The sequence below is a fragment of the Rhineura floridana genome, chromosome 10 (assembly GCF_030035675.1).
Source record: "Rhineura floridana isolate rRhiFlo1 chromosome 10, rRhiFlo1.hap2, whole genome shotgun sequence".
Lineage (NCBI taxonomy): Eukaryota > Metazoa > Chordata > Lepidosauria > Squamata > Rhineuridae > Rhineura > Rhineura floridana.
The window spans coordinates 57,208,158-57,227,995 of NC_084489.1; the positions used below are offsets into that span (position 1 = coordinate 57,208,158).

The following is a 19,838-nucleotide window of genomic DNA, read 5'->3' on the forward strand; positions in this document are numbered from 1 at the left end:
ATGGCTTACTCTTACAATCAAATTGGACCAACAATGACATCACATCTACATTTTCTGATGGCAGACTTTCAGAACCATCACTAGCCAAAGTTATTAAATTTTACCTAAGTTAGCACAGAGCATAGCATTACTTTTCAAAATCATTAAATTAGGCTGATTCTGCAGATGGCTCCAAGTATGCCAACTGTGTTACATACCAAATCCACATTTCAAAGTGATTTTATAGCTATTTTCAGACAAAATTCAGATTTCTGACATGCCTTTGTATGCTGCCTGAAATCAACAAACTCAGCCTTAAAGTGCAAACCTACATATCTACTGAGAAGTCAGTTCCATAGGGCTTACTTCCAGTAAGCAGGTACTGATTGCAGCATCGGACATTTTCATGCCTGAAATTAAAAAGTGGCAGTGCCCCAATTCTGTTTTGCTTTCTAAAGTGACACAAATACAGAGATTTACAACAGGAAAAAATGGTATCCTTCCCTGGTTCTGGCACCAGAAATAGTTACTTCCCAGCAATACTGATCCTGCAAATAAAAGTTTCACCTAGTATTAAGTCAGATGAACAAGTTCCTCTGCAAGTAGTAACAATTATAAGTCTATTAGCAAACTAACGTGTATGTCACTGAAATTGTCTAAGATCCCACATGGGGTTAGGTGGTGATCACTAGCGACAGCGGTTGCAGCACCTGACTGGAATGTTCTCTCCAAGCATATTTGCTTGGCACTTACTTCAAGTCATTTTAGACAGGCAAAAACATTTCATTTAGTAAGCCACGAATTGCCAATGTGCCACACTGTGCTCCCAGTACCTCCAATGATACCCACAAAAGATCTCAGTCTATATCCCCTAAAAAATCTAGTTTGATTTGTTTTAAGATGGTAGGCAAAATCTTTTCATTCACGAAGACCTTTGACTGGACTTAATTGTGAATAGCTGTTGGGCTTTCTCAGGCTATTTTACACTGCTGTTTTGAATCTATATCTGTATTGTATTTTAAATTGGTCTTATCCTTAGGTTTGTATTGGGTTTTGATTTTTATAAGGCAGCTTGAACTTCAGTGTGATAGAGAGTAAAAATAAATAATATGCATCATGACAGGTCACACTGTGTTTTGCTCTAAAGCAGCCTTTCCCAACCGGTGTGCCTCCAGATGTTGTTGGACCACAACTCCCATCAGCCTCAGCCATTGGCAATGCTGGCTGAGGCCGATAGGAGTTGTGGTCCAACAACATCTGGAGGCACACTGGTTGGGAAAGGCTGCTCTAAAGAATACTCTACATCTTATGAAGTGCCATGTTACATGACCTTTTACTTATATGCTTATCTTAGAAGTAAAACATTCAAAAATATGTTTTTGCAGGATTTTTAAATGCATGTTCTACTCTCTTCCCCCTCCCCCCAATGTTACTGGCTATTTAGCAACATGATATTGCAAGGTAACATTTAAGCAAAAACTGCTTGCTCTGTAGGACTAGGAAAGAAAGAAAACAAAAACAGTAAATCCACTGGGAACAGAGTTCGACTCAAAACACTGTTATAAAACTCCAAGCGCATCAGGAGTATCTGTTCAAAACCTGTCAATGTATCTAAAAGCAAAAAGCAGCTACAGCAAATAGTACAGCATAATGTGTAAGCCCAGTGATGCAGCACATACGAGTCTCCACAGGATACTTTAATATTTATTAATTAAAAAATAACACCCACATGACTTCTAAACAGGCACCGAAGTTGACACTTAGCCTGAAGGAATTTTAATAGAACTAATCAGCAATTCACCAATAAGTCTAAATCTTGAATGCACTGAAAGGATTGAATCATATCCTATAGCACAAAAGCACTTACTACCTGCTAGTACCCAGCACTACATTGCTCCCTTTTACCATTTCTTTCCCTTGATCCTTCCAGGCAACTATTACAAAAATAATGGCAACTAATTTCAGGACAGAGAATCATAAAACATATATATAGTGATGCTAAAACAACACATTAAAGTTATAACAGAGATTGGGATTTCCCCCCCCCCTTTTCTGATGACATGTAAGTTCCAGGGATTTATACAAGAAGCAACTCAGGTTTATTAAAATATTTACATTTCAAAAGGACACACACACAGAACCACCTTAGAGAAAGAAACAATCTCAATCCATGATCAGTACCCAGAGACCCTGAAGACAAACTGGGCAAGAATGAAAACAGATACACTTTTGCTCTTCTCCGGTCATGGTAGAATGTATAAAGCAAGAAATGCTGCAAATCCTAAGGAACTTAGCAGAACTGGCCAACAGCAATGGAATAAAAAGGTGAGCACACAGCTCATAGAGGGGTTCATTTATTACAGCTAATAAAGAGAATCAGAGAAAGGCAACGGTAAACCCCCTCTGAATACCGCTTACCATGAAAACCCTATTCATAGGATTGCCATAAGTCGGAATCGACTTGAAGGCACATAACAACAACAACAACAAGAGAAAACAGGTGGCTCACTCTCCTCCACACCTGATCTCAACCTACCACAACTTCTTTCCAGTCAACTCTAATAAGGCAACGTACTCTTCACTCGCCCTTATTTATTTATATCCCACCCTTTCTCCCAGTAGGACCCCAGGGCGGCAAGCAACAACACTAAAAGCACTCTAAAACATAATAAAAACAGGGTTTAAAATATATTGAAACAAAATATCTTTTAAAACATTTTTTAAAAGCTTTAAAAACATCTTCAAAGCAATTCCAACACAGATACAGACTGGGATAAGGCCTCTACTTAAGAGGCTTGTTGAGAAAGGTCTTCAGTAGGTGCCAAAAAAGTAACAGAGATGGTGCCTGTGTAATATTTAAGGGGAGGGAATTCCAAAGGGTAGGTGCCACTAAACTAAAGGTCCCCTTCCTATGTAGTGCGGAACAGACCTCCTGATAAGATGGTATCTGCAGGAGGCCCTCACCTGCAGAGTGTAGTGATCAACTGGGTATATAAGGGGTAAGACGATATTTCAGGTATCCTGGTCCCAAGTTGTATAGGGCTTTGTACACCAAAACCAGAACTGAACTTAGCCAGGTAGCTAATGGGCAGCCAGTGCAACTTTTTCAGCAACGGGGTGACATGTTGGCAATACCCTGCCCCAGTGAGCAGTAACACTGCTGCATTTTGCACCAGCTGCAGCTTCCAGGCCAACCTCAAGGGCAGCCCCACATAGAGTGGCATTACAGTAATCCAGTCTGGAGGTTACCAGTGCATGGACAACAGTGGTCAGCCTATCCCAGTCCAAAAGTTGCCACAGCTGTTTTACCAGCCAAAGCTGGTAAGAGGCACTCTTAGCCACTGAGGTCACCTGGGCCTCTAGTGACAAAGATGGATCCAGGAGCACTCCCAGACTACAGACCTGCTCTTTCAGAGGGAGTACAACCCCATCTAAAGCAGGCAACTGACCAATTATCTGAATTCAGAAACCACCAACCCACAATGCCTTCGTTGTGCTAGGGTTTAGACTCAGTTTATTGACCCTCATCTAGCCCACCACCAAATCCAGGCACCGGTCTAGGGCTTGCATGGTCTCTCCAGATCCAGATTACACAGAAATAGAGCTGGGTATCATCAGTGTACTGCTGACATCATGCCCCAAATCTCTTCATGACCACTCTCAAGGGCTTCATATAGATGTTAAACAGCAATTGGATAGAAGTACCCTGCGGCATCCCGCAGCACAATTGCCAGTGGACGGAAAGACAATCATCCAAAGCAATCCTCTGAGAATGACCCTGGAGACAGGATCAGAACCACTGTAAAACAGTGCCTCCAATACCCATCTCACCAAGTCAGCCCAGAGGGATACCATGGTCAATGATATCAAAAGCCTCTGAGAGATCAAGTAAGAATAACAGAGTCACACTCCCCTTGTCCATCTCCTGAGAAAGGTTATCCATCAGGGTGACGGCTGATTCAGTGCCATAACTAGGCCTGAACCCAGACTGGAATGGGTCAAGATAACCTGTTTTATCCAAGAGAACTTGCAATTGCTGTGCCACAACCCTCTCAACCACCTTCCCTAAAATGGGGGTATTTGTGACCAGGTAGTAGTAGTTACAAACCAATGGGTCCAGGGTGGGCTTTTGCTGGAACAGTCAGATCACAGCCTCTTTCAGGGCAGCTGTAACCACTTTCTCTCACAATGACACATTGACCACACCCTGGATCTGCTCAGTCAACCCACCTCTGCAAGCTTTAATAAGCCAAGAAGGGCAAGGGTTGAGAGGACACCTTGCTGGCTGCATCGTCACAAGCACCTCATCTATGTCATCAGGCCGCATCAACTGAAACCAGTTGCAAGAAGTTGCAGCAGACATTGCACTGAACACTTCACTGGGGACTACAGTATATGTGGATGAGGCATCAAGATCGCTAAGGAGGCGAGCAAGTTCACCCTCAAAGTGCCTTGCAAACAATTCACAGTGGGCCTCTGAAGGGTCTAAAACTTCATTTCCTATCTCCATGTCAATAGACCCTTGATAATACGGAAAAGCTCCACTGGACGGCTACTTGAGGATGTAATGGTGGCAAGAAAGGCAGCCTTCTTCGCCACCCTCACTGCCATACAGCAGGCATGGTTATGATGCTTTACTCATGCCTGATCAGCCTCACAGCACGTTTCATCACTTCTGCTCTAGTCGTCGTCCAGCCTGTTTCATTGCCCTTAGTTCATTGGTGTACCAAGGTGCAAACCAGGCTCCACAATGCCAGAGGGTGCATTCAGGGATTCAGGCTCTGTGGCTCAAGCAGTTCCCCTCCAAATAATCCAGAATGGACTCCAATATCCACCAGGTCTTGTCTCCCCTCCTTTCTAAGGTTCCTATCCTGTGCATGCTTACATGGAAGCACTTCTAGGAGTGCCACATGCTGTTCACTCTATAACCATCAGGAGGAGAACATTTCATGTAGCAGGACCAAAGTTATGAAATTCCCTTCTGATGCATAATAAGCAAGCACCCTCTGTTTTATGGTGGGGAATCTCTGCGCCAATCATGGCCCCCAAGAGGTCCAATTTGCCCTATGAAAACTGGCAAAGGAGACCTGACATTAGGCCAATACCAACACTGCTAGGCAAAGGGAAATATAAAAGATTAAACACCGTCAAACCGCCTAAGGATACCATCTTTTCATGTTGCTTAGTAACCCCCACCAGAATTAATCAGCAAAAGGGCCAATCCATCCCTGGAGGAAAGACACGTACTGACTATTTAATTCTATTATTTAATGCCAGATCAGTCAATAATGACTACAATAATATATGATCTTATCTTAGATGAACAGGCTGACATCGTCTGCATTACTGAAACCTGGCTTGACAACTTAGGTGGAGCTAACTTAGCTGGTATCTGTCCCCCTAATTACGCTGTTTACCATCAACCTAGATTAGATCATTGTGGCGGTGGAGTAGCTCTAGTATTCTGGAAATCTATTCCCTCATCTAGAATTTTCCTTCAGTCTTCCCCCAGTTTTGATTCTCTTTGTCTGAAGCTTGGCCATCACAATTGTATTGTGATTCTTGTGATTTATCGCCCCCCCAACTCACCAAGCCGTGTCTTGTTTGACCTGTCTAATCTAATTGCAGGTCTTTTATTGGACTCTCCTAGATTTTTAATTTTGGGAGACTTCAATATTCATATGGAATCCCCCGCCCCTGGCGATGCTCTTGATTTTCTAACTTCGATGTCCACTTTGGGGCTGCAACAGTTAATCTCAGCCCCAACGCACACTGCAGGTCATAACCTAGATCTTATTTTCCAACCAGAAGCTGGTACTTCTGATCTTCGAATAGAGAATCTAATCTTTACCCCACTTTCATGGTCGGACCATCATCTAATTAGTTGTAACCTTCTCGTGTCACCTGTACCCCTTAAAATCAAATCCCCCACGAAGTTATACCGCCCTAAGAGACTATTAGATCCCAACATATTTTTAACAAAGCTTAAGGAATATCCATGCCCCCCTATTGGAGCTCCAATCGACACTCTGATCTCTTCTTGGAATAACACCATGGTTGATATTATGGATTCAATGGCTCCACTACGCCCGTTAAAGATTACAAGATCTAAATCAGTCCCCTTGTTCTCTAAAGAACTGTTAGAAATGAAGCGTACTTATCGAAAATTAGAACGCCGTTGGCAGAAAACTAGGAGCCCATCTGACCGAGCCCATACTAAGGAATTTGTGAAAGCCTACTCTTTGGCTAGATTTGCTGCCCAAAAAGCATACTATTCCACCGCAATTACATCAGCCGGAAATAAATCAAAACAACTCTTTCAGACAGTTAACAGTCTACTTCGTCCTAAACAACCAGATTCTGATATTGTCCATTCTCAAGCCCGTTGCAAAGAGTTTGCTACATTCTTCGAAGGTAAGGTGGATCAGATTCGCGCCTCCTTGGACTCTATCACAACGATAGAATATGCTCCATCAGATATAAATATAGGCAAATTGTCAGAACTTAATGACACTCTATTAGAAGCTGCCCACCCACCTTTACTTTCGAACTTTCAACCTTTTTACCCAGCAGATGTCCTTCAACTTCTCACTAGTATGAGACCGACGAATTGCTCATTAGATCCATGCCATTCATGGCTTATAAAAACCTCGAAAGCCGAACTTGCAAATTGGCTCAGTGTGATAATCAATGCCTCACTCCAACAAGGCCATGTCCCCAAAACTCTGAAAGAAGCAATAGTAATCCCACTATTAAAGAAACCCTCCCTCGACCCCGCACTTCTTAGTAATTTTCGTCCAGTATCTAATCTATCCTTTATCAGTAAAGTTATTGAACGTGCTGTAGCCACACAACTTCAAACATTTATGGATTCTAATGACTGTTATGACTCCTTCCAATCAGGTTTCAGGCCCAAACATGGGACTGAAACAGTGCTAACAGCATTGGTGGATGATCTGCAACTTGAATTAGATAGAGGAAATCTAACTTATCTAGTTCTGTTAGACCTTTCAGCCGCATTTGATACCATCGATCATACTATTCTCCTAGACCGCCTTTCTAATATGAGATTCCGAGGCATGGTATTACAATGGTTTCGCTCCTTTTTGGAGGGCAGACTCCAAAGAGTTGTCCTTGAGAACTCTTCATCTAAGGTTTGGCCATTACGCTACGGTGTCCCCCAAGGCTCCGTATTATCACCAATGTTATTTAATATTTATATGGAGCCCTTGGGAAGGATCATCCGTGACTTTGGAATACATTACCATCAATATGCAGATGACACCCAACTTTACTATTCTTTTCCTCCTGACGCCCTGGAGGCGATTCAGCACTTAAACCAATGCCTGGTTGCTATTCAAAGCTGGACTAATAAGAACAAATTAAAACTTAACCCAGAAAAGACGGAGGTTCTATTAATTGGACAGAAACCCTCTTATGAAGTTAAAAACCTACTTACCTTAGATGGGATCCCACTCCCTCTAAAATCCCAAGTTTGGAGTTTAGGTATTCTTGATTCTACTCTGACCCTTGAACCCCATATTGCAACTGTATCTAGAAGTGCTTTCACTCAACTAAAACTAGTCCGCCAACTCCGTCCGTTTCTAGGAACGTCGGACCTGAGGAAAGTGACACAGGCTCTTGTGACCTCTAAATTGGACTATTGTAACTCTCTTTATATTGGACTTTCTGCAAAATCACTCCGTCCGCTTAAGCTGGTACAGAGAGCGGCAGCCAGAATGCTGACTGGAGCTGGCCCACAAATGCACACCACACCTCTTCTTTACCAACTTCATTGGCTACCAATTTCATTTCGACATCAGTTTAAAATCCTGGTATTAACTTTTAAGGCCCTACATGGATTAGCACCAATATATTTATCAAACCGTATTGTGGAATATAAATCTCAGCGACCGACAAGAGTATTTTTTGAACACTCTCTCATCATTCCTTCTACCTTTTTAATTCATCGTTCCAATACTAGGAACAAAGCCTTTTTGACTATAGCTCCCATTTTATGGAATAATCTGCTGCCAGAGATACAACGTTCCCCTTCACTTATTGATTTTCGCCGTCAGTTAAAACTACTTTTGTTTCGTCAAGCTTTTAAAGTTTAATTTTTTTTTAATTGTTTTATTTCTTGTGGTTTTATGCTGGATTGTATTGGATACTGTTTGCGTGTTCGCCGCTCTGAATTCTATGAACTAGGGCGGGATATAAATTGTTTAAATAAATAAATAAATTTGCCCCCCCAGTGCCATTTTCCCCAAACCATGCCCACTAGCTGACATCACTGGTGAGGGCAGGTGTTTGAAGTCACACTCCCATCTGCCCATTTCAGCTGATGGGCCAACTGGAGAGTACCTTCAATATCTTCCACATGGATGGTGGCATTTGAAGGTGCGATCCCATCCTGGGCAGAGGCACATCTTCAGATTCACTTTGAAGCTGAAGATCAGGGTTTCAAAGGGAAGTATCACCTGAAGTCACTGTGATGTCAGGTGATTGTCTGGTGGACACCCACGCCCACCTGTCACCTTTGACCTGCCAGGGGTTGGGGAAATGAAAATCTGGCCAGAAAGATTCCCCATCCTTGCTTTAGACACTTGATAAAAACAGTGTTTAACCATGTTTTCTCTGAAGTGTGACCAGCTTTCACAGTTTATTTGACTTCCAAATTGTTTTTGATGTTCTGAAATTTTAAATTGTCTTATCTGATTTATTTTTACCCATTAAAAGAAAGTTCTTTGAGTGAGCAACACACAAGTTAACTAAATATAAATACATAGAAGTAGGTCCAACTGAACTCAGAGGGATTATTTTTGAGGAGACCTAGGATTGTTCTGTATATTCAATTTCTACCTCTTTTTACATCCCCCCCCATATGTCCCCTCACTCAAGCTGCTTAAGGGGGTGGGGTGGGAGAATCTCTGCAGGTATAAAAAAAATTAGAAAGGAAAGGAGAAAGATCAAAAGCAGGGAAGGAAGAGGGAAGAGTAAAAGTAGAAAGGAAATTATCACTACCCACCTCCTTCCCTCCCTCTTTGATTGGCTTAGGGACACAAATTCAGAGCAAAACAAGAGTTAAAAACAGAGCATTTCTGTCTGACGCCCTGTTTGAAGCAGGAGTGTGTGTATGCACAAGAGAGTGTGTCTGTGTGTAATAGAGGGGGAGTTACTATGTTGTTGATGGGGCGGACACAGAGGGAAAGAAGCTACCAGACCTACAAAACATTGAAGAAAGAACATGGTGAAGAAGTAAGATTCTGTACAAATAGAGAACAAAAAGGGAGTGTGGCAGTGGGTGTCTTTCGCACATAAGAGGTGACAGTCCTCCCTATAAGTCAGGGTAGCTAACCTTCTTCAGGCCAAGTACCTCACTGCCCCATGATCAACCTTGCAGGGACCACATATCAAAGTGGGCATGGATATTTTTTTAAAAAATAACAATTTGGGGATCTTGTGGGCCATGAAAACCTCTTTGGGGCCAGATGCACCTGACAGGCTAGCCTCCCTTGCTAAAAATACTGAGGAATTTCCTCTGTTTTGTGTATTGTGTATCTACCAACCAAAGTACTATGTATCCACCAATTTAAATGAGTTTTTGGTGCCTGGAAAAGGACAAATATACCCTTACCAGAACAAGAGAAAGTGAAAGGTTTCTTTGGTTCAATTTGTAATTCAATTCGTACTTCAATTTTGAAGTAATGTTCCCATTTCTACCTGGCCTCATTGTTCTGAAGGGACATAAGCCAATCCAGTTAGAAGAGGCTTGCTCCTAGTGATAGAAGGATCTGTCCATTTTGGTTCTCTCTCTTGCTCATTTTTCCCGCCCTAAATTCAGTTCTCCACATTTCTAAAGGAATTCATGATATATATTTTTTAAAAATCTTCATGATAATTCTCCAGAATTTTAATGCTAATTTGTCCTAATAAATACATTTTAGTACGTAGTTTTGACAAATGTACACACTTTACAAGCAATTTCTCCTTATATAATGCATTTTTCTATGTTATTTTCACTTATTTGTTTTAATGCACACTTTCCCCTAATATATGCATTGCTGTAAACATTGGTTGGTTGGAAAACTGTATTGCAAAATTTGTATAAATACAAATTTCCAAAGATGGCTGTGTTTTGGTTCTCATATTGTTTCAGAAAATGCAGATTTCATAGATTTGGCTTGAAATGTGAACTGCATCAAATTTCTCATCCATCCCTTCTTGAAGCACTGGACTTTTGCAACAAAGTAAGTTTTGAGGCACTCTGTAGTTTAATACTCACTAGACAGTGAAGCTTTCCACCCTATTTTTATGCTGTTGCCAGTTTCATAGTATCTTATGCAATTTACTTTTAAATCCCATATAAAACTCCAATTTCCTTAAATAAAATAAATTTTAAATTACTGTGCTTTCAGGGTTTCCTCTTTGCCCAGTGTCATCATACCGGGTCATATTACCAGCATTTGATATTGATTTATTTATTGAAAATTATGCCCCATCTTTTCACTATATGTCTCAAAGCAGCTTACAAAGAACATTAATCTAATATACAGAGTTTAAATAAAAATACAAAAACACACTACAGTGGTTATAATACAAAGGCCACCTGAAATAAAACCACTTTAACTGGCATCTGATACTTAACAGGAACAGTGCCTGCCTGATTGTTTGCAGGATGGAGTTCCATAGAAATGGACCACTATACTAAAACTACACCCACTTTAGGATGCACACCTTAACGTGGTGAGGGGGTTTGAGAGTGCTGAAGAAGCTGAGAGCAATGCCATCATGAGTGTAGACGAAGAGGCTAGACTCCTAGCAGGGGCACCAAAGGCGGAATGGTCAAAGCTGAGACACCAGACTAAGATGCATCCAAACTCAGAGGAAGGCAATGGTAAACCACCTCTGAATACCTCTTACCACAAAAACCGGATGAACAGAGTATCCAAAATGAAACAGAAGATAGTGTTGGAAGATGAGACCCCCAGGTCAGAAGGCACTCACCGAGCTACTGGGGAAGAACAAAGGACAAGTACGAGTAGCACTGTGACTAATGACGCAGCTGGGTCAAAGCCGAAAGGAAGCCCAGAGGCTGATGTGCACAGATGTGAAAGGAGAGTCCAGAGTTTTATGATGCACACAAAAGGAACATGTAATGTGAGAAGCATGAACCAGGTAAAGTTAGAAATTGTCAAGCAAAAAATGGAGCGTATCAACATTACAATACTTGGCGTGAGTGAATTAAAATGGACGGGAATGGGACATTTTCAATCAGGCAACTACAAAATATTTTATGCAGGAAATGAGAAATCAAGGAGAAACGGGGTTGCTTTAATAGTGAGAAGTGATGTAGCAACTTCCGGGAAGGGTGACTTAGCCTGTGCCTGCTTTTGAGACGGGCTCCTGCCTCAAAAGAAGCTTATTCAGATATATCAGTCAGTTTTTTCTTTTTTTTTTTGACTGATTAAACTTCTCCCGGGTAGGGAGAAACGAAGAGATTAACCTCAAAGCCTATTTTTGTTGGGACGACCAGATCTCATTAATTTATGGGACGAGGTCCAGCCGACGAAGGTGGGACGGATTTTCAACAGCAAGCTCTATCTGTTAAAGCGAACGTTCATCTTATCTTCTAAGAGAGAACGCACTAACAGGCAAGCACCCTTCTTTCTATATTTTTCTTTTACTTGACTTAATTTGTTGCTGTTTAAAAGAGATTTGCCAGATTGATCGGTTTTTGACATCTCACTGGGGAGCCGTAACTTCTCTCTGCTACGCACTAATTAATAGCTTATCTCTGTTTTTGTTGCAAAAAGCTGTCCTGGATTTGCATTCTAAAGATACACACAGAAGAGGGATTTCTATTCCAGATTTTTATTTTGAAAAATATTATACTGTTTTGAGACTACTCTCTTTTTGGTCTATTTTATTTTGACGAATCTGTTTCTTGACGATTGCCATTAATTGCTTCGATCCTGGGAACTGCATTTTGTTTACTTAACTATTGGAGAGATAAGGCTGTCTGCTCTGTTTATACTGTGATGTCACCAAGTTTGGAGTATTAACCCAATTGTTGCTGAAATAAGAAGTGGTTTTCCTATATTTTTCTTTTAAAATGGCAATTAAGAAAGTGGCTGAGAATCTGGAAATAACTATGTTTCAGAGAATAATGAATGAGATTGAGATAACGAAAATTGAATTGAGTAAAATGAAGCAGGAGATTAAAGATATAAGGGTCCCTGTGAGAGAGGTGACCCTGGAAGGGGTCCCTGTGAGAGAGGAGACCCCGGAGATTGGAATAGGGGTCCCTGTGAGAGAGGAGACCCTGGAGACTGGAATAGGGGTCCCTGTGAGAGAGGAGATCCCGGAGATTGGAACAAACGTGGAACAGGAACAAGATTTGGAGTCTATGGACTTTAGAAATAAAATCTATTGTTTGGAACTCAATGTTATCTCTGAAGAAATTAATGAAGATTCTAGAGATAAAGTTATCAATGGCATGGATTATCTTCTGGACTGGAATGATGTGATGGAGCCCAATATAGAGAAAATCTATGGAATTAACTGCAGCCATGTGACAATGGAAAAACTTTTAAGAGATGACCCAGTGTATTTTGAAAAAAAGAACAGAGATATGATTTTACAGCAGTATTTCAGCAACTTATTCAGAATGGATGGCAAGAAAATATTTGGGATAGAGGTAATTCCCATCAGACTCTTATTATATGACTATGGCTTTGACAGCAAGATTATTATGGAATACTGATAATGGAAGATTGGATATTGAAATTACTGGACTTAACAAGACTACTGAAGATGGAAGATGGAAAATGGAACTAATAGAGATAATAGAACAATGGCTACTGAAATTACTGAACCTAACAGATTCTGATGTGATGGATTAATTGAAATGTTTATTTTGACTATGGTTATGACAATAAGATTATCATAATTAGTAATGAGATGGATTAATCGATATGCTTATCTGGAAAAAAAAATTGATAGATATATTTCTTAAAGAATTGAAACCTCTCTTTGACTTTTTGTGGAAAGAATAAAGTAATGTTTATGAGATTTGATGATTAAGTAAGATAACTACTGGAGGAAAGTGATTTTATAATATGACTTAAGAGACAGGATTGCTATATATTATAGACTTATAACTGATTTGATCTTTGACAAATGGGAAGTCAATATTTTATTCTTTATTTTTTATTTTTGTTTTTTTTTTTTTTCTTCTTCTTTTCTTTTTTTCTTTTTGTTTAACTATTTTTGATTTTGTTTTTTGTCTTTGAATGTTTTATGATTTTGTCTTGTATGTTTTATGAAAATCTGAATAAAAATTATTGAAAAAAAAAAAAGAAGTGATGTAGCAAAAGCAGTTAGGAGCTACAATGCAAGGTCTGAGCGAGTTATATCAATGAGATTAAACGGGAATCCTATTAACATAACCATCATCCAAGTCTACGCTCTAATGGGAAACGCAGAAGAAGAAGGAGAGATTTTACACAGAAGTATAGGATGAAATTGATCACACACCAAAACAAGATATGATGATCATCATGGGGGACTGGAATGCAAAAGTAGAGAGCAGTGAAGAACTAGGAATTGTGGGGAAATGGGGCTTAGGAGACAGAAATGAAGCAGGAGAAAGACTTATTGAATTCTGTGAAGCCAATAGTTTCTTGCAAACACATTATTTGAGCAACCAAAAAGACGACTGTACATGTGGACATCACCAGATGGTCAATATAGGAATCAAATTGATTATATAATTGGCAACAGAAGATGGAGAAGTTCCATAATTTCTGCAAAAACAAGACCAGGAGCAGACTGCAGTACAGATCGTGAACTGGTCATATCAAAAATCAGAGTAAAGCTAAAGAACAACAAAGCAATCATAATGCCAAAATACAATTTAAATAACATCCCAGAAGACTATAAAGATCAAATAAGGAACAGCTTTGAGGCTTTAAACTTAGTTGACAGAGAACCAGAACAACTATGGACTGAAGTCAGAGACACGATCGGGGAAGAATGCAAAAAGACAATACCTCTAGTTAAAAAGAGAGAAATACCCCAATGGATGACTGAAGAAACTCTTCAAATGGTTCAAGAGAGAAGGAAAGTAAAAGGAAATAGAAACACAGAACCCTAAATGCAACAATACAGAGACTAGTATGTAGAGACAAAGAAAACTATTACAATAGTTATTGTATAGAAATAGAAGAGGACAACAAAAAGGGAAGAACAAGAGCCCTATTCCAAAAGATTAGAGAAATGAAAGGGAAATTTAAACTATGAGTAGGGATGTTGAATAATCAACAGGGGAACACACTGGCTGACCGAGATGAAATAAAAGGAAGATGGAAGCAATACACTGAAGAACTCTAGAAAAGATGTCAGGATGACAGATTCATTCACGGAGGAACCATATGATGAAGAACCAGAAATTTTAGAATGTGAGGTAAAAGCTGCTCTTAAAATACTTGGAAGAAACAAATCACCAGGAACAGATGGCATACCAATAGAGTTGCTACAAGCAATTGAGAATGAATCTGTCCAAATTCTGACAAAAATTTGTCAAGAAATATGGAAAACTAACCAATGGCCCACAGACTCGAAGTGTTCAATATATATCCCAATTCCAAAGAAAGGGGATCCCAGGGAATGCAGTATTTATCGAACTACGGGAGGGCAACTATGACAGAACTAGAAAAGGTCCTCAAATGCAAAGATGTATCACTGAACACCAAAGTCAGGATCATTCAGACCATGGTATTCCCGATCTCTATGTATGGATGTGAAAGTTGGACAGTGAAAAAAGCGGGTAAGAGAAAAATCAACTCACTTGAAATGCAGTGTTGGAGGAGAGCTTTGTGCATACCATAGACTGCAAAAAAGACAAATAACTGGGTGTTAGAACAAATTAACCCAGAACTGTCACTAGAAGCTAAAATGATGCAACTGAGGTTATCATACTTTGGACACATAATGAGAAGACATGATTCACTACAAAAGACAATAATGCTGGGAAAAACAGAAGGAAGCAGAAAAAGAGGAAGGCCAAACAAGAGATGGATTGATTCCACAGACCTGAACTTACAAGATCTGAACAGGGTGGCTCATGACAGATGCTCTTGGAGGTCACTGATTCATAGGGTCGCCATAAGTCATAATAGACTTGAAGGCACATAATAACAACAACAACTAAAACCAGAAGTTGTTGTTGACATGAGTTGTGCTTCTGGCCCTAAATAATATCAGTGTACTGGTCATAAGAGGATGTCAAGTTGCTCTAGCTCACTGATAAACTAAGTGGTGGCAATAGGCTGAGTTAGTTTGTAAGTTTTAGTACCTGTCCCCGACCCCACAGTCTGGGGTAGGAGGCAGGGCAGAAGGTAAACGTTCTTCATACAGTCACATACTCCTACTCAGAAGAACACAAGTTAAAAAAAGTTTTGCAGACTCCTACAAATGTCATTGTATTTGATCCTTCCTGGTCCTGGAAAACAAACCCAATAGTTAATAGGGCTTTTGAATATCCAAGTACCACTTACTGAAGGAAACCAACTTTATTTTTCAGTTTTAATATGCAAACACTTGAGTTAGCCATTTTAAACATACGGTAAATAAAACTGTTCCAACTTAACTGTATCTAAAGTGGTATCTTACTGCCACCATTTTAATGTGCAGTACTTTTATACCATTACTCTTGTCAATTTCTCACTTTATAATTATTTGTATAATATATTTTATTATTTTATTAGAAATCTGTTTAAGGGCAAGCACAAGATTCTTCATCTGAATTGGAATGCTTCAGATTATTCACTGATTCAGACAAGGATTGAGATGTGAATTTCTGTCTCTTAGTAAGTTTTTTTAAATTAAATTTAAAAGTGTGGAGCATTTAAAATACTATGTTATTTACATTACTGCTTGTATATATGGCACATTTGAGGATTAAAGTTTTGAGTTTCATTACTAGCATTATACTTTTTAAAAAATCAAGTAGCCTTATCAAATAATGAATCATGTAATCACGTTTAATTTAAATTCCATCATGAAGTTTTAAATATTTTATCACACTGACAGTGACTCATATCCATATTTCATTTTCAATCCTCCAGCAGAGAAAAACGGCAGCCTGAATTGATTCAAATGTCACGGCATTTAGTGGCTAGCTGTGGAGAACAAAGTTGGGGGCAAAGAGCAAAGGAAATCAGAACCGACGTTTATAGTGAAAAAGAATGGATTTTTTAAATAAACATGTCATAGTCAAGATTTAAATAGACAATAGTTTCCATGGACTGATCTGTTCTTTACACCTCCAATCCTAATAGAAATAGCTGAAATATCAATTATCTAACAGCAGACGCAACTGTGCTAAGCATCTGATTCAATTACAGAATGTTCTGCTCTATCACTTAAATTTTCCAGGCACTTTAAGTACATTTATGAGTATGTGAGGGAGTTTGACAGTGGCCATTAGCCTCAAATAGATGTTCACAGCCATCTTTCAATAAAGTCAAGCTTTCAAACCTTAGGTTATTTATTTAAGGAAAACCTGAAGTACAGTTAAAATAACTGACACAGATTGCTAGGATGTTAATCTTTGGGCCTTTTTTTAAACATGAGCAACACATACCTTTTGCTAACATGCTCTGCTGAAACATTAAAGATAACTGCTCATTATTGCTACATTGAATTTTCAACATAGGAAGCAACTTGAATATGCATCTGTGTTGCACTGGCTAAGTGCTTAACTAACTGCTGTTAAATAACTAATCAAATGTTATCTATTGCTTCTTCTGCAATAAAAAAAATCAGAATACCATCTGCCCCTCAGATCTTTAAAGCCCATTATCTTCTTACAGATAAAATATTCAATGTAATGCAAGTATGGCAGCATTTAATGCAGAATGTCTAAAGCAGATATGCAGCTAATAGGATGATTCATATTAAGTTTACAATGACTCAGAGCATTCCGACTAATTCAGTATCAAAAATGTTAAGAGCTAACATTACTAACACCACTAGGTCCATGGGGAGCTGCACAAATCATCTAACATTTGGGTTGAGAAAGAAAAGAGGCAATTCTGTTATGCACGTATTACCTATGAAAAGCATTCTAGAATAGCCCCCACTGCCACAATCTTTATTATTTAAGCCATCTACTCAGTTTAAGGTCAAATGATGAGACTACTCATAGTATGAATATTTAGGGGCTAAAATTGCATCTAGAAATCTAGAATGAAATACTTATCTTGCTGAATGAATCCTCTATAAAAGTTATACATCCAAGCACTACCACAGTGTATTTTCATATGAAGCAATGTACCAAATGTTAGGCAGCTGATGCAAAATGGGGAATAACACTTTTTGGGTTGTTTGGAAGTTACTTGGATCTACAACTTTACTCTTACATGCTATTTAATTTGTTCAAATACAGAATATACCAAACTGTGAAAAATAAAGACCTGCTGCTCATAACTCAAGACAGTCAATAAAATCAAACTGAGATTAAGGCTGTAATCCAATACACACTTACCTGGGAGTAAGTCCCATTGAACCCAATGGAGTTTACTTCTGGGTAGACATGTATTGGATTGCAGCCTTAATTGTCTAAAAAAACCCAAGATGAGCCACATGAGTAGGTATGCTGTAAAAAAAGCAATACCTGAAAGCAAAACAATTTGAATGAATTTTACCGGAACTGTAACTTTCTACCCACTTCTAGATAGTCCTTAACATAGTGCAGGTTCTACAAGCCTCAGACAACAAGAGATCTCTAAGCACACTATGCACCTTACACAAAGATGCGACACAGCAAGACAGTACACATGGAAAAAATGACACAGCAAAACAAAAACAGTACACATGAAGTACATCCTCTAAATAGTTTAAATTAATACTAAGATTTTAAAAAGCCAGTCAAAAACAGACTATAAATTTCTTGCAAAGTATTACACAAATACATGTTATATGTGTGCACACATGATTGTACTGTAAAGTTTTACTCTGACTATTGAAGGGGTTCTTTAAAGATTGTTTACTATAACAGCTTAGTAAATCCCATAGAAATACTGTATTTTGTTGTCAGGCTTTTGGCAGTAACATTTCTTATTGATTTCCACATAATAGGTTGGATCCAAAAGATATATTTCCATGCACTGAAGAGACTTGGCTCCAATGAAATTTGGGGGGGGGGGGGAAGAGGAGAGATTTTTGTCAGTTTCCCTTCTCCCTGCAGTCCATCTCTCACACTGTTCCCCAGACTTGGAGGGTCCCCCAGACTTGCAGAGCAGATTTTTGGGGGGCACAAGGGGAGCACAACTCCAGCCATGGGGCTCTGGATCCAACCCAATGTCTACGCAGACCCATTTGTTGTATGGTAAAGGCTTCAATCCTATACCTACTTAAATGGGAGTAAGCACCACTGAACTCAGTGGCACTTACCTCTGAGTAGACATGCATAAGATTGCATTGTGGGGCATTTGCCTTCTACTTTTTTAAAGCATGCTATTATCAATAAAGGAGTGCCTTACTTCATCCACATGGACTACACAGGCTGCTTTGTTTGAGATATTAAAACCGTTTGGTAGACTACTCTGTCATTTTAGGAAGAACGGGAGTCTTATGTATTATTTCACTGATGCTCTTCTTTCATATTTACTCCTGCAGATTTGATGCAAAGTCATCTTTGCTCCAACAGGTTAGAAATTATAGCAAGACAAACATGATAATGAGCTGCCTGGATGAGACATCTCTGCTCTTGTAACTCTGCTCTCACAATAGTGCCACTGAGCCAGGAATAAAAGACAAATAGAAACAAAATATTAAACATCGTTTCTGGAGCAAATCAGCTCAACAAGACATTTTCTACACAGTTTATAGAAGTATCCACAAAGTCATTTATATAATCCCACCATTGATCTCAGGTTACAATTGGGACAACCACCCTCCACATTCTGCAATGCACCCTCAGAATTAAATTAAGAGAAGTCCTGGGGCTTAAATGTGCCTCATAGCCATGCCTCTCCTCTCTCACACACATCCCTAAGCTTACTCAGAGGTGAGGTGATTCTCAGAGCATTGTGATTCACTTAGCATGCATGTGCAAGTACAAATATAATCCAAGCTATGGATAAGTAATTAGTGCTCTTCTAGTATTTAGAATCTAATCCTAAAACTATGTGTCACAGTCCCTAGAAAAAGCAGAGCAGTGACTGAAAGTAGAAGAACCAAAGACCAGCAGCAGAGGAGACACAGAACTGTACGCAGATCATCATCATTTAGATTTCTAACTTGAGGAATTTGACCACTGCACTGAGACCATTCCATCCTAAGTAGAGAAATAATTACATATTCTACAAATGTAAATGTCACTGTGACTATAATTACCACATTTAACTGATACCATCTAAGTTAACAAATCTTCTAATATCTAATTAATTCCAATATCTTCAAATCTGAATGAGATGTAAAATTCTATTATTAGTTGTTAGTTTTTCAACATGAAGTATCTAACATTCATAATTTTTTCTCAAGCAAGTAAAGCTCTCAGGAGAAATATCTGAAGAGTTGTGCACAATGTCGTTTATGGATAACAATAGCAACTTTAACCTATACCCAATCTTTTACATACATCGTAATATGAAAATTTGTATGAAGTTGTGTGTCTGCTTGTTTAAACAGCCTTATTGGAGAATGTGGAATCCATATGATGAGGGGGAGATGCCATTCCTATTCTAATTGTTTAGTCGTGAGTTACACTTCTGAAAGACACTCTGGGATTGGGGCAGGTGTCACCAAAGCAAGGGTGGGGAACCAGCAGACCACAGGCAACAGATACTGAC

The 19,838-nt window shown here is 39.3% G+C and overlaps 1 protein-coding gene across 8 annotated transcripts in view; it reads right to left on the reverse strand.

Moving 5' to 3' along the window:
* The window catches only part of RUNDC3B (RUN domain containing 3B), an 81,608-nt gene that overhangs the window by 35,349 nt on the left and 26,421 nt on the right, over nt 1-19,838 (reverse strand). For 5 of the 8 annotated variants that reach the window (XR_009758246.1, XM_061587674.1, XM_061587673.1 and 2 more), the window contains exon 9: nt 14,831-14,872. The exons of the other annotated variants lie outside the window; for them this stretch is intronic. Coding sequence is in view for 4 of the 5 variants with exons in the window: in XM_061587674.1 (XP_061443658.1) it covers nt 14,831-14,872 (42 nt within the window). In the remaining variant the exon portion in view is untranslated. The remainder of the gene's footprint in view (nt 1-14,830; nt 14,873-19,838) is intronic. 8 annotated transcript variants of the gene reach the window in all.